This window comes from Aspergillus niger (assembly GCF_000002855.4).
Source record: "Aspergillus niger supercontig An03".
Lineage (NCBI taxonomy): Eukaryota > Fungi > Ascomycota > Eurotiomycetes > Eurotiales > Aspergillaceae > Aspergillus > Aspergillus niger.
In genome coordinates this window covers 618,389-632,957 of record NT_166520.1, presented here as the reverse complement: position 1 = coordinate 632,957, position 14,569 = coordinate 618,389, and the positions used below count along the sequence as shown (strand labels likewise).

Genomic DNA, 14,569 nt, shown 5'->3' with positions numbered 1-14,569 from the left:
CGCCTGGTGTGGTCCGGCATCGTGCTACTACAGAGAGAGATATATATGTATATACATATATGTATATATATATATATATCGCCAGGGACCACCTGGTAGTACTTGGTAGTGATACAACATAGCCAGCCGACGGCTCCGACCAAATCCCCCGTTCGTCGCTCAAAGTACATACGAAAACAATATATCCAATGCATCATGTAGATAGGTAGATATACAACAGATCCAACCCAACATGTTATATTCCACATCGTGGACACGCCCCGTAGCATTCCTTGTAGGTATCCTCGACCTAGCCCACCGACGGCGCCTCTCATGCAGGTTCGCACGCAGAACGGGCCGGCAGATCCACAGATCGATCTCTCCACATGGCCATGCATCGACACCTCGGACCGTTAACCGGCGTGACTGGCGGGTGGGCGGAGGAGTGGAAGGGCACAGGAGTGGGTGTTGGCGCCGCGGGCGGCCGAGTGCGGTTTGCGAAAACGAGCACAACGGGCGTACCGGGCCGCGAGGATGGACAAAATGCCTAAGTCCCATACAGGAGGTCCGACCAAAGCGGCCAGAGATGTTTTTTCAAATGTTGCACGTCGTGGGCATGGTTTGTGTTGTCCAGTCATTCGCAATCGCAAGTATCTTCAAACGGATGTGAGGACAAAGAACACCTCTGTCAGATCGATAACTCAGGAAAAGACAGCGGGCAGCAGATATTGGTCTAACGCTCGGCTAGGATGCTTGAATGCGCGGATTGCAACCGGCGTTCCCCTGTAAAGATGTCTTAACAGACAAAGGGCAAAGGGCACTTGCATGGAGCCAGTCCCGGTCGTTAACTTTGAGCTGATAGAGGTTGCTGTCATGGTACTATGACGACTGGGAAGGAAAATCACCGATACATGCTTGTTTAGCTGGTGACTATTGAAGTAGACGGCTTAAAGACGGTATAGACCGTGTTTAGCTTTGTCAACATCTCATCCCACTCGCCTTGGGCTGTGCTTAAGATCGTGACAGCTCCACCAGCTCCAATTCGCCATTTTTGTTCGCGAGCGTTATCGATGGATGAGCTGAATGCCGTGCGGATAAGTACTGAGAAGCTGCCACCTCCCCCAAGATCCAGGAATCCCATGACACCAGAGTACACTCCGCGCCTACGAGACTCGATAGAGGAAAGATGCATGCAAGAACGTTCCTTCGGGGCACCAGTCATAGAGCCTGGTGGAAGGCATCTCTGCAGAGCCGTAAGCCCGTATGCTGACATATTCGCTGACAGCAGTTCTGGAATGTCCCGTGCAGCGAACCCAGGCCGAGTCGGATCAACCTGGCCTTTGACATGTGTGATCATCGAATACACATGCCCATAATCCTCGACCTCGAGAAGCTTTTCGACATATACGCCACCTGAACCACAGATACCATAGAGATCATGCCGAATAAGATCTGCAATCATGAGGTTTTCAGCGGTTTCCTTGGTCGAGCTGAGAATCTTTTGGGCCATTCCAAGCGTCATATTGTCCGTTTTCCTCACGGTACCTTTCATGGGTTTCATTTCGAGAAGAGACTCCCGGTCCCAATTGAGGAAGCATTCAGGGCTGCTGCTTAGAACTTTAACTTTTCCTAATTTTGCATAAGCACTGAACGACGCGGGATTGTACTTTTGAAGGCGCTTATACAACAGCCAAGGGAAGTTCATGCTATCACAATCTGGTTCAGAGAAAGGCACTGTGATTACTGTTTCACAAGTAAGGCACAGTTCGTATGATTCACCGGCGTGCAGTTCGGCGGTACAAGCATCAAACTGTTCTTTGTAGCGTTGTTCACCGGGAAATTGTGCCGCGGATCGACTGAGTATAGAATCCAGGGCTACTGTATTAGTTGTAATACTGTCGACATTGTCGGCGGCAGGATGAGATGATATATCTTGTAGAAGTCGCATTGTTTCATCAAGCCATCCGGCCGGCTGATTATCAGCTTCCCGGGTAGATTGTACAGTAACACGACCAGACTCATGGTCGAGGACCACGCTTCGTTCGGTCCAAAGTAGACTCGCATCCACTGGATCTTCCGAATCCTCTACCGAGATGTTGTGACTGTGGTCTTTTGGGTGAGGAAGGCAAGCGAGCCCCATTTCATATGAAAAGTACCCGAGGAATCCTGCCCAAAACGGGACATCCCGACTGCCTGATTCAACCTTCTTCAGGTCCATCAAGTACCGAAGGACATCCCAAAATTGGCTGGTCGACAAGGGCGTGTTAATCACAGAATGCCCTTCTAAGGTATCCTCGCAATGAAGATTCTCCAAAAAGAGCCTTTCAGTCTGCGCGAAGAACTCTAACCTCCAGCTGCCAGGACTAAGCACGGATATGATGCTGTGTCGGCCGTTGGATTTGAACAACACCGTCGGAGAACCGGGACTATTAAGAGTCTCGCAGATTAATGCCGAATCCAGCGGTTTAGCGTAGAACTGTCGGAAGGAGGAAGATCTTGAAGTAGATGTGCACCAGGTCGACATGGTATGCACAATGTTCGGTAAAGAAGCTATATCATCCGATTCTTGGAGGCAGGTGCTTATCACTTTCGGGAAACTGCCCCGTCCACTCGTTTTGTTGTAGTAGAGAGTCATCTCCCACCATTTCCTCAGCATTTGTCTGCATGCTTCCCTGTCCGACTTGCAGGATTCTGGATGAAACTGAACACCCCAGAAGGGTCTATTCTTATGGCGGACAGCCATTGGAAGTTGGGTCAGCTGAATCGAATCGGTAGAGACCTGTTCCTCCAAGGGTAGCCATGCCAGAACATCAAGCTCTTGTGCTGCGAATATGTCTGATCTTTTATCGCTGCGGTCGTTCTGGACTATGTCTAGCTGGGCGTATAAAGAGTGGTACAGTGTGACCTCCAGATCTGGTACGCCATCGAATATATCTTCATCGGAAGTTTGAACCCTGCGAACTTGGCCATGGAGCGGATACGGTAGCCGGTGAATGGGAACACCGTGACGAAGGCATAAGCTCTGAAAACCGAGACAGATTCCGAGGACTGGAAGCACATCTGCGGCGCTCAGACTCCAGATATCCTCCATAATTCCCACATCATCCGGTATATGTGGATCACCGGGGCCCGGCCCAAGAACAACGGCTTCGAAATGTTTAAGAAACTCAGCAGCGTTCCCATCTGGCCATGTTGAGTCAATATGCATGATCGTGACTTTCACATCCAACACTTCCTCAAGCATGGCGACAACATTGTAGGAGAAAGAGTCGTACGCGTCGACATAGAGAACGTTCTTTGAAGGTGTCATCTCGTGGCCATTTCGTCGGGAAGGTAAGGGCGCATCATGGCCCAGTAATGGGGCCATGTCTCGGGGTAAGACGGAAGGGAAAGGATATGTCGTGATGTTGTGCTAGCGAGCGAGGAAGAAAGAGTATTACAAGGACTAATATAGAGTCGGATACATGAGGAACGAGGTTAGATCAAGGTGTAGACTTCCGTATGGAGATCCTGACGGCGCCTCCGACAGCATTAACGGGCGAACGCCTAAATCAACGCGATGCCGGCGGGTATTATAATGGGAGGGCGTCGCAGTACGTGTGCAAAAGGGGTAGAATGGCTCTACTTTTCGGGGTCAAACGGAACCCGGATTCGATGCAGTTGTAATGTCTGCGTTTGCGAGGCCGCAGGGGCCCAGTATAGGTATTCGGTGTCAGGGTTGGTGTTGCTCGCTGACGTCTTCCTCGTGGTTGTTGGTGTTTCTTATAAGCCAATCGCCCCACCCGATTCAGCTCGTTTCTTCGAGCTAAGGTAAAGATGCTGCGGAAGGGCGCGCTAGATCGAACTTTAGGGTGGTGAGGAAGCAAAGATAAAGAAGCGTCGAGAGGCACGCCCCTCGTACCGGGTCGAAGGCAACAAGGTTGCAGACTCTGAGGCGGCGAAATGCGGGATCGGACCGGAACAACAGATAATCCGGCTCGCATCTGCTGCCAAGAGGGCCGTTCGGAGGTAAGTACGGAGTAGTATCATTATTACCACCCCACTTTCTACAATAGAACACTGTCCGGCTTCCTCCGTGTGAGTTACCTCTTACCTTGATAATACCTTCACCTTCTTCACCCTTTTTTATCTTCTTTGTCTTCTCCGTCTTCTGTGTCCTTTCCATCAGTCTCATAACATCGCTTTATCTTCTTCCCTTCTTCATCTTCTTTACCTTCTGTGTTATTTCTATCAGTCTGATATCATTTCGTTAATACCTTCATTACCTCTACTAGCTTTTAGCTTTTAGCTTTAGCAAAATGGAGCCTGCACTGGATCTCATCCCCCGCCCCCCTCCTCTTCTACTGCAAGTAAATGGTACAGTTCTTCCGGATACTGGAATCACCACTTATGCTCTTTGATTGCTTCAGCAACCCTGAGATGAAACCAAGCTAAGCCAAATATAGCATGGTGTAAACTGTGAGAGCCGATCAAATATGTCTTATTTGGTGCATCTAGACTAGAATATCGAACATGAGGAGGGAAAGAAGGAAGTGTGGGATAACACATGTAAACAACAAAGATAAGCAAATAAAGCGAAACAAACAAAGCAAACAGAACTACGTTATATAACCCAGTCACATATCTCTGAATGCTGCTCGCCATCACATCACTCCCTTTATTAAGACTGGCTGCTCTCAGCTAGCGGGATATCGTCATCCTCGTAATCCAACGCAAACTCGTCGGCCTCGGCCGCGGCGAGCCACTGCGGCAGTCGTTTAGGGGGACCAGGACGGGTGGGATTTGTAAAAGGAGATCACGTGATCTCGGACCTAGCCACCTAGTCACCTCGCGTAGTTAGCTAGCTAGCACACATACACAATATTATTCATATTGCTGTCACAGGTTATGAGCCCTCGTGGCAACGAATCATCAAATATTTGTCTTCCCTATCGTTTTTTCATCGTTTTTACGCGTTGTCCATCGAATAGCGTCCTCCTCAAGGCTTTTTACGCCTCAAATCGCTACTATACGCGGTTTCGCGGGTAGGAACGCCTCCGCGGCGCACTAGTCAGCTTGGCAACCAGGCTTGGCATCTACCCACCAACCAGACCTCCCACCACGTGAGCGGTGTGGCCGAACGCTTACAATGACGCCGTCCAAAGACCCGTTCGATATCGACGTCTCTAAAGCTGTTCCTAAGCTTAAAGGCCAGGCTAACTGGTTAATATGGCAAAGGAACCTACGAAACTACCTACGCTCGCGTAATTCGGACGCGTGGGACCTGCTTCAGGGCAAATATACTCTTCCAGAAGAACCAGTTCTTTATCCCGAGGATGAAGACGAAAACATGCGTATACTGGCTGTTCGTGCCGGTGATGGTGGCGCTCTACCCACTGAACAAGAACTGCAACGCAGCATTGAGCAGGCTAAATAACGCAACTGTACTTTGCTCACCATATATAACTCTGACTATAAGAAGTGGAAGCAGCTGAATTATTCCATACTCGTAGTTCTCGGTACTACGTGCGAAGCCAGTCCCGCGGCGCGTTTCCAGAACTGCGACTCTGTGCTTAAAGCATATGTCCTTCTCCAGGAAGCATATGAGACCTCTAACTTTGCTACAGTTGTTCGTTTATATAATAAATGGGCATTTATTTGTTATAAGAGCACAAGCAGTCAAGAGATCTTTCTTACACGCTATGCGGACGCCCTCAACGAGCTTCACGGCACCAAGATCATTAATGATCATACTGAACTCCTGCAGTTCTTTACAGCAATTCAGGATGTGCCTGCCTTGCAGCCGCGGACGTAGGCGTGGCTGTGGACGCGGTGATGCCCGTGGTCATGATAGAGATTAAAAATACCTCCGTACAGTATGAAAGAGAGCAACTTGATGCTGCTGATAAGAATACTATATAGTATACCTTCTACGAACGTTAAGGAAATCACTTTTCCAGCAAGTGCTTGTTGAACCTGAACAAGAAAACGACTGCAAGCACCCAGATTAACATAGTAACTACATCTACTCCGTCCGCACCACCATCCGGAACGCCGTCAGCCAACGCGATCAACATCAATTTCAACTTTCTCAATGCCTATGCTGTATCAGTTCGCTTCAATGCTGCTACTGTGGCTCAAGAAGACCAACACCCGAACCACTCGCATGATTGGATGCTTGACTCTGGGACTGTTAAAACAATAACTTACTTTAAGCATTACTTCACATCCTTTACTTCCTGCGTACGTACAGCCAAACCCGCTACTGATGAGGCCTTTCAGACTGTTGGCTACAGCACTATTTCAATCGAATTCGTGGATGAGCAGAACAGACCTTGTAGACTTTTAGAGATTGACTGCGCTTGGTACATGCCGGTGCTCTCACATAATCTCATTTTGTGTAAGCAGCTGGCGCGCCAGGGTGTTCGTATATATATCAAGACCGAAGAGACTACTATTCTTATTCAACACGCCAAGCAGATTGGCTTCGCTACTGCTAAAGATACTTAATATTTTCTACATACAACCAGTACTACAAGCCGCAAGGCGATTCAGGGTCTGTATCTCTACGGTGCCCTAATACACTCGCCACCCTCTGATCTTACTGTCAATACTGTCAAAAAGACAGTTTTTCTACTAATTTCAATCTATCTCGCGCATCGTCGTACGGCTCATGCCTCCGAACGAAAGATTCATGACTCTGTTAAGCATGTTATTGGTTTTGATATTAAGAAAGATATCTTACCAGCGCCCTGCAAACCCTACCTCCGTGGAAAGGGTCAAGTATTATCTGTCTCCCATACTGAGCCTCGCGACCTTGGTCTACGCGTTGGAAATCTTATTTATACAGATATCTGTAGACTGCTATCTACACGCGGCCGGACCGGTGTATATTACTTCATTATCTTTACTGACCATGCCTCCCGATACTGCTGGATATTCCTACTCAAGGAACACAGTAAGATGCGTGATAAGTTTATTACTTTATAGAACTATCTTATATACCAGTTAAATATCAAAATTAAATGTGTTTATAGTGACAACGCATCTGAATACTAACCGCTTGTATCCTACTGTCAAGAATAGGGCATCGTCTGGGATCCTGCTCCGTGATACCGCTCGAATCTCAATCTAATTACCGAGATTAAGAATCATCATCTAGTTAAATCCTGTATATCAGTTATGGCGGATAATCAGTTGCCCTATTTCCTATGGAATCATACCATCCTCGCAGTCAACTACATACAGAATAGACTCGTACACAGTGCCATCGGGAAGACTCCCTATGAAGCCCTGTACGGCGTGCAACCAGATATCTCACGGTGGAAGGCCCTTGGCTGCCGCTGCTGGCATCTTACTCCCAAAAAGACTCGTGATAAGCTGGAAGATCACATGCAGGAAGGCCGCTTCGTCGGCTACTCTGAGTCAGTCTACAAGATCTACGATATCCGAACTCGTCAGATTATGTACGCTCGTGATGTTATCTTTAACGAAGAACCTGTCTCACAATTACCATCCGCGACGTCTACATACGATCTTGATTCCGCACGCCACGGCGAAGCCAACACAGAAGCTCCGGTCCAGGAAGATCCTCGCCGCTGGTCACCGTTTGATATACCTTCTCAACATCAGCAGCCTGTCCCTGTCCCTTTTCCTAGTTATCCTGCCGCAGACGAGCAGGATAGCAGCGAGGAGCCGGACTGGCTACTAGAATACAAACAGACTGGTGTACTCCCACCTTTGCCTGCAATTAATGACACCGTCCGTAACGCCACGCCTGAACCGGCAGTTGTCGTTGAAGATAACGAGTCTGAAGACCAGCTAGTTGCTGCGGATCCTCCGGCTATCAGTACCTCCCGTACGGAACCCGCACCGGTGTCTGAACAGCCACTGCGTCGCTCTACACGCACTCGCAGGCCTTCGCGCGCGCTCCTCGAGTCTTTGGAGTCACACACTATTAGTGTAAATGATGACCCGGACTTGAACACCGACGCCTTTTACAAATTACTCATTGACAACCATCTTACTAACGCTCTGTTTCTGGAAACTGCGGCTACACAGCCTCCTGCCAGCCCGCAAGCTGGGGGGGCCACCTCCACCAAGGAACCAACATCTCAAGATACCGGCTACACTCCTACCTCGTACGCTGACGCTATGGCCTGTGCTGAAGCATCCAAATGGCGCGAAGCAGTGCATCGCGAGATGCGGGAACAGATCAAACAAGGCACCTTCCGCGTGGTTCCACGTCCCCGCAATACGCGTCTTCTTCCGCTCAAATGGGTGTTTAAAATTAAGCATGACGGCACTTACAAGGCCCGTCTTGTTGTCAAAGGCTTCCGGCAGCGTGCTGGTAAAGACTATCAGATTGGAGAAATATACGCGGCCGTCGCCAAGAGCGTCAGCTTCAAGACTTTTATTGCCCTGGCTGCTAAGCTTCATTGGATCTTACATCATCTTGACGTCGCCACAGCATTTCTCAACGCTGAACTACGCGAATCAATACACATCGAGCTGCCGGACGGCTTCCAGGAAAACGGCATGTGCGGCGAGCTCGTCAAGTCGCTATATGGCTTAAAACAGGCGCCACGCGAGTGGTACAATATGCTTCATGACTTCCTAGTGGCTAACGGCTTTAAGTGCTTACATGCAGATCACTCTGTGTTCGCAGGAAAAGGCCTTTTCATACTTGTTTACGTCGACGATATCCTTCTACTCGCGCCGGACGGCACTGTGGTTGACGCCTTTAAAACACTGCTTGCCAAGCTTGTTAAGTTCACTGATAACGGCCCCTGCACCCGCTTCCTAGGTGTTGATATTATACAAACAGATGAAGGCATTTATCTCTCGCAGAAATCATACATACAAGACTGTCTAAAGCGCTTTGGTCTTTCTACCTGCAAGACTTCTCCCATACCATACAACTCTAAGAATCCTTTGTCAAAATACAACGGAACAGCTGATCCTGATGACATCAAAGTATATCAGGAACGCAATGGCGCGCTCATCTGGATCATGGTTAACACACGTCCTGATATTGCGTACGCAACAAGTAAGCTATCGTCTTTTGCAAGCAACCCCGCCAAGCCACACCTTCAGGCAATGAACCTCGTCTGGCGTTATCTCACTGGCTCCCTCGACCGCTGCCCCTTCTACCGTCGTGGCGGACCTGGCCTCGTTGGCTTTTGTGATGCTAATTGGGCCGGCCCCCACTCCCTTAACGCGACGTCGACCTCCGGCTACGTATTCCAACTCGCTGGGGGGCCCATTTCATGGAGTTCAAAGAAACAGACTGCTATCGCATTATCTTCAACCGAAAGCGAATATATCGCGCAAGCAGTGGCGACGCAGGAGTTAATCTGGCTCCAACTACTGTTTACTGAGCTGGATATTCAACGCTCCAAAGCTACATCTGTTTTGATGAGTCGTCCCACTATTATTCATGCAGACAACCAGTCCGCTATCGCTCTGACTAAGAACCCCGAGTTCCACGCCCGCACGAAGCACGTCTCCATCAAATGGCACTTCATACGTCGTGAAGTACGCGCTAAAAATGTTGAATTCGTCTACATTAGTACAATCGAACAAGCGGCCGACGGCCTCACTAAGCCGCTTGAACGTCTCGCCTACTCCCGCTTCATCAAGCAACTCGGTATGGTGGATCGTGGTTGAACTCGCATCTAATATTTCTGTATCTACATGTCTTTTACTTCCCGTTTAGGAAACGTGAACAACCTCACGTCTTCCCCTTTTGTACGTAACGTTGCTGACTACGTCCTCGCTCATGGGGGGTGTGAAAGGAGATCACGTGATCTCGGACCTAGCCACCTAGTCACCTCCTCGCGTAGTTAGCTAGCTAGCACACACACTCAATATCATCCATATTGCTGTCACATATATTATCTCTATTATTGAGGCATGATACTACGTACGAGTCCGCGAGCGTATAATCAAGACTAGGTTGAGTAGTTGGGGTGTTAGCAAGCGCGATTATACAGCTACTACTGATTCTTTTCTATACAGCCGAATCAAGAAGTTGTTCTTTAAGAGATACCTCTCTAATACAGGGATTCTATATACTGTATAGAATAAAAATTATACTATTTCTTTATAACTACTTCAATAAATCTGTACAGAGTAAGGCCTCGTCTGACGAACAGATAATTCTAATAAATATCAGCTCTAGAATAATATAGTTACAAAGCACCTGCTTGAAATATATAATAAAAAAATTATTAAAGACTACAGATGAGAGCTTTTATTTATCTATATATATAATAAATATCTTATTATTCTAAGATCTATACAGAGAGCAGTTATATATTAATATCTTATCTCATTAACTGAGGTCCTGCCAGATATCAGTTATATAATATTTACTAAATAATTGCATCCGAGGCTATACAACAACAGAAGAATGACATGCAGCGAAATCATGGCTTATATATAGTCCCTGGACCAGATCATATCTGGTCCGTGGATAGTTATATAAAGCTAGATCCGTACGGCATCCAAATCTACGCGGCCATTGACGCGTACTCTTGCTATATCATCTGGATCTATATTAGCATTGATACTCGTACGTACAGCTTTAAATAAATAGATATGTTAGATAAGCTACATGATCCAATCAGCTACATACTAATTCTGCCGGCAGTAAACACCAAAAAAATGCATTTGCCCGATGGCCGCTATTAACCGCCGTAGGGCTATTGGTTAGTAAGCCGGCAACCAAGGATTTCTAAAACAACAAAAGAGTGTCTGGGGGGCAGGCTCGTTTCGCAGATCACTGTATTCGCTCTGGCGATGGCAATGGCTCCATGAAGCAGGGAATGGGCGGCCATCACCCGCGCAAACCAGCGATGCGACCACGCAACAGTAGAGCGGCTGATTCCGAGCAGATGGGCCGGGAGGCCAAAGGTCAGGCCCGTACCGAGCGGCAATAGGTTCAGGACGGCGAGCTTCGCCGCACGTTGCTGGACGTCGGCCCAGCCATGGGCGGAGACGAGTAGAAGGACAATGTTGGCGCCCAAGAGCACCCCAACTAAGATCGCCGCGAGAGTGGTGGCGATGTCAATAGTCTGGAGAAGCCACGGCAACTCGCGGCCGAAACACCGTCCAAGGGACGCCTCGATGTGTCGTTGGACAGTACACCGACCAAGCTGGTACGCCAACCGCGCGATCAGCCAGACGCCCAGCAGGGCAGCAACCCATATCCCATACCAGTCAACGGAAAAACTTTGGCTGGCCTTTTCATACTGGTCTGAGAGGGCTGGAGGCATTGTCTCTGGGGAAGCGGAAGTTGGATCTGGCAAATGGGAGATGGGAGATGTTGGCTTATAAGCATTTTCACGGCGTCGGCCGTGGGCCACCGGGACAGCTAGATGCTACATACTTTCATTCTTGATGGTTGAGCTCCGCGGCCCTCCTGTTGTAGTTCGAGATGGTGAAATGGTCAAATATATGGCCGGCACGTGCATTTACCCGTGCAACAACGAGGTTCAGTATGGAAAACGCAGGGTCCTATTACCCCTTCCAATCCCATGCCCAGGAATCACAAATAAGAGGTGCATGGAAGATAATCTATAGGAGCAGTAAATGGATATTAAGCGAGCTTCTGCTTCTGTCCGACAGGTTTAATTTTGACGGCCTTTTCACCATGGTGGCTTATAGAAAATCACCACTTCATCTTACTCTAGCTCTACATTATGCTGACAAAGGTTATAATGTAAAAATGGGATTGTGTCCAACCGCCACGTATGCCGTTCTATAGTACAGAAGCATCGCTTGAACTCGAATGAGCTGTGGGAGCAAGCCAGTAATTCTGCAGACCCTTGTACGGAAAACTTCAGACACTCCACTGCGGAGCGAATATATGAAGTGCAAATAAAGTAAAATAAAATACAGTCTCCCCGAAGTCCGTGCAGTTATGCGTTCAGGGATAGACAATTTGTTGTAACAAGAGTTCAAAGGCAAAACTCCAGCCGGCTGATCACACAGAATGTTTCCACGGGATCCAATTCAGGGATACAGTATTAGGAGCGCCTGCCCCCACGAAACTGTCCTGTGCGACGAGATGATTTGCATTTGTGGCAACTAAATATGAAGCAAACGTCCGCGATTCATTCACTGCTGTTGTATTCGTTCATTGACATATTACAGTAATACATAGTAAAATGTGAACCAGTTGTAAAAAAGCATCAACCTATCATGAACGACATTGTATCATAATTCAAAAACATATAGACAAGCACATTTCTGCGTTCCTACTACGCAAACGGTTCCCGTTTCTTGTGAGCATTGAAGCCGGATACCGAGGTCGAGTGACGATGCTCGACCTGGCCTTCCGGCGCCGTGACATGACACGATGACTCCTGTCTGTTGGCACCATTGCTGCGGAAACAGGCGCCAGTGGATCCCAGGGACGCGGTAGCATTGGAGACTCAGCCGGGAGCGCCAAGCTGCCGTCCTCAACATGCTGCAAGCGAGAAAATCTTGGGAAGCTCGGTGGCGCAGTTTTAGGATAGAAGAGAGCCCGAGTGCATCAGACGAGGGAAAAGGCTCCGGTGGATCAAAGGAGAGACTTGGATTATAGAGCACTTGGGAGCCGTCTCCCCAGAAGTGCGTGATCCCGCTTCTAGTCGGATACTGAGGCTGTTCAGCCTCGCCTCCAAAGGACCACCCTGCCGCCTGCGGTGCAGGAATAGACGGATGTGAGAAACCGTCGGTCTCGGAGCCGGTCAGATATTCGGATTGAGACCAGGTCCAACCCCAGAAAGATGCGGGCAATGTCTCCCACGAGTATGGCTCACTAGCCCACGGCATCAAGTGCCATGGATCTGCCGTAGGGTTCCCGGTCGAGTGGTTTGCGGACATAAACGAGTTGGGGAGTGTGGTCGCGCTAGATGGGGGTCCCCAGCCTGCATTGTCGCCAATTTGGTATGGGAGAGTGCTGTTCCCATCATCTCTAATCTCATTCCATTCTCCACGAACAGTAACGTCTGCAGGACACGTAGTGGGTGAGCCACGTTCAGTACCACTGTCTTTTGGGGTGGCGACATCTGAAGCGCGGCCCATATCGGACACGCTCCATCGGTGTCCCTCCATGGATGCGCTGGCGTGAGCCTCATACGTTCTTGAGGTGTCACTAGAGGGCTGATCTGGATAAACCCTGCTGACTGGCGACTTCTCTGTGCGTGGTTCAGTAGACATCATAGTACGATGGTTGACGCTCTGTCGATCTGACCGAGGAACGCAAGTACTTCCGCTTCCCTGGCACGCTTCGCAGGGCCAGGGTCGAGAACACTAATAGCCCGCTATGTTAGTCAAAAGCACTGTCGACCAACAATTTTTCATGAGTCCCAGTTCCTTGTGGCTTCGCGTACCTTGATTTTCCGACGAAAACATCTCTCACAAGCTGGGTGCCTCTTGCCCTGCTACCTCCCCATCAGATAATGCTCAGTTAGTGAACGGTGGCTGCCACAATGGATGTTGAGGATAGTAGAATGTGGATATACCTTGGTAGACATTGCCATCCAATTCCATCGATGAACGCAATTACTTCCACTTCTTCGGCATGCCTCGCAGGGCCAGATGCGAGAACTCTATTAGCTTAAAGGACAGACTCGCCACTCAGGAGGGTAAGGAAGTATCTTCTGGATCTTTATAGTTTAGCTAGAAATATCCTTGCCAGTTCCCGGAATAGCTTGCTTTTTTTTTTCTAAGCCTCATTAATGAGTAGATCATTACATATTAATAAGAAAGATACCAGTAGCCTACTTTGCAGATGTATCTACTAAGTATATACTAGTATGATATTAGCTCCCCACGCATGAATCAAATTTCCAAAATTTGTGTAATTACTACACCCCCTAAGGGACCTCATGCTCTATATACATAGTAAGAGTAAGATTTATGCCAGCCGGCGGATCCCCGCTAAACAGTGGGCCCGTGTGGAGGCAGAGTTTACCAGAATCCCAGAGACATGCGGCTATCTTGATCAGCGGAGCTTTCAAAAGCACAGCCGCAGCTGCGCTTGACGTTGAACTCCACTTACCACCCATGAGATAGCTTATACTCTCGGCTACATGGGCGATCAGATGGCTCGAGATACGTGCCAGAGGGAAGAAACGTGCAGCCAGAGGGAGAATGATGAGGTGGTCTCGGGTCACGTGACCGCCACCATTCACAGGGTATTGCAGCCACCCTACGGCCCTGGGTTACTACGTCCAGGGACATGGGTTATTTACCACAAGCGGTAGTGGTTCCCAGTCAAGGGCTCATAATGAGGCCTTTGTAATGATGCCAATAGTTGGCAAAAGAAGCCATGTATTAGAAAAGACCCACGCGCATCGACCACTGTACCAGGTGGAAAGAAGTGCAGTAGAAATAAGGAAACGCGTTGTGTCTGAGATGAGCTTATCCTCCTTCCATTATTACTTCTACTTTGGATTTTGATTTGACGGATACGGCTTTAGTCGCTCTCTGCCTCGACCAGGCTGCTTGGGGACAACAGTCCTAGGGTACTTAAATTGGGGAGCTGAACCCTGGAAAGTCCAAGATAATATAACGAAAGCTTACATTAGTCTTGTCCTAACCCGGTCCACATGACCCT

At 48.6% G+C, this 14,569-nt stretch overlaps 6 protein-coding genes across 6 annotated transcripts; 3 read left to right on the top strand and 3 right to left on the bottom strand.

Moving 5' to 3' along the window:
• Positions 1–898: 898 nt before the first annotated feature.
• An03g03130 (uncharacterized protein) lies at positions 899–3,346 on the bottom strand (the record flags this gene model as incomplete). Its single annotated transcript, XM_059747006.1, has 1 exon — positions 899–3,346. The coding sequence occupies one exon, from the start codon at positions 3,344–3,346 to the stop codon at positions 899–901; it is 2,448 nt and encodes an 815-aa protein (XP_059603587.1).
• A 575-nt stretch (positions 3,347–3,921) lies between these two features.
• On the top strand, positions 3,922–4,379 carry An03g03120 (uncharacterized protein; the record flags this gene model as incomplete). Its single annotated transcript, XM_059747005.1, has 2 exons — positions 3,922–3,987; positions 4,254–4,379. The coding sequence occupies 2 exons, from the start codon at positions 3,922–3,924 to the stop codon at positions 4,377–4,379; spliced, it is 192 nt and encodes a 63-aa protein (XP_059603586.1).
• Positions 4,380–5,107: 728 nt separating this feature from the next.
• On the top strand, positions 5,108–9,627 carry An03g03110 (uncharacterized protein; the record flags this gene model as incomplete). Its single annotated transcript, XM_059747004.1, has 5 exons — positions 5,108–5,323; positions 5,450–5,769; positions 5,919–6,323; positions 6,489–6,916; positions 7,121–9,627. The coding sequence occupies 5 exons, from the start codon at positions 5,108–5,110 to the stop codon at positions 9,625–9,627; spliced, it is 3,876 nt and encodes a 1,291-aa protein (XP_059603585.1).
• Positions 9,628–10,278: 651 nt separating this feature from the next.
• An03g03100 (uncharacterized protein) lies at positions 10,279–11,237 on the bottom strand (the record flags this gene model as incomplete). The annotated part of the gene is made up of 3 exons (XM_059747003.1): positions 10,279–10,306; positions 10,543–10,572; positions 10,813–11,237. 3 exons carry the CDS (start codon positions 11,235–11,237, stop codon positions 10,279–10,281), a joined length of 483 nt encoding a protein of 160 aa, XP_059603584.1.
• A 943-nt stretch (positions 11,238–12,180) lies between these two features.
• On the bottom strand, positions 12,181–13,362 carry An03g03090 (uncharacterized protein; the record flags this gene model as incomplete). The annotated part of the gene is made up of 2 exons (XM_059747002.1): positions 12,181–13,145; positions 13,341–13,362. 2 exons carry the CDS (start codon positions 13,360–13,362, stop codon positions 12,181–12,183), a joined length of 987 nt encoding a protein of 328 aa, XP_059603583.1.
• Positions 13,363–14,042: 680 nt separating this feature from the next.
• An03g03080 (hypothetical protein) lies at positions 14,043–14,412 on the top strand (the record flags this gene model as incomplete). Its single annotated transcript, XM_059747001.1, has 2 exons — positions 14,043–14,121; positions 14,147–14,412. 2 exons carry the CDS (start codon positions 14,043–14,045, stop codon positions 14,410–14,412), a joined length of 345 nt encoding a protein of 114 aa, XP_059603582.1.
• Between the last annotated feature and the right edge of the window lie 157 nt (positions 14,413–14,569).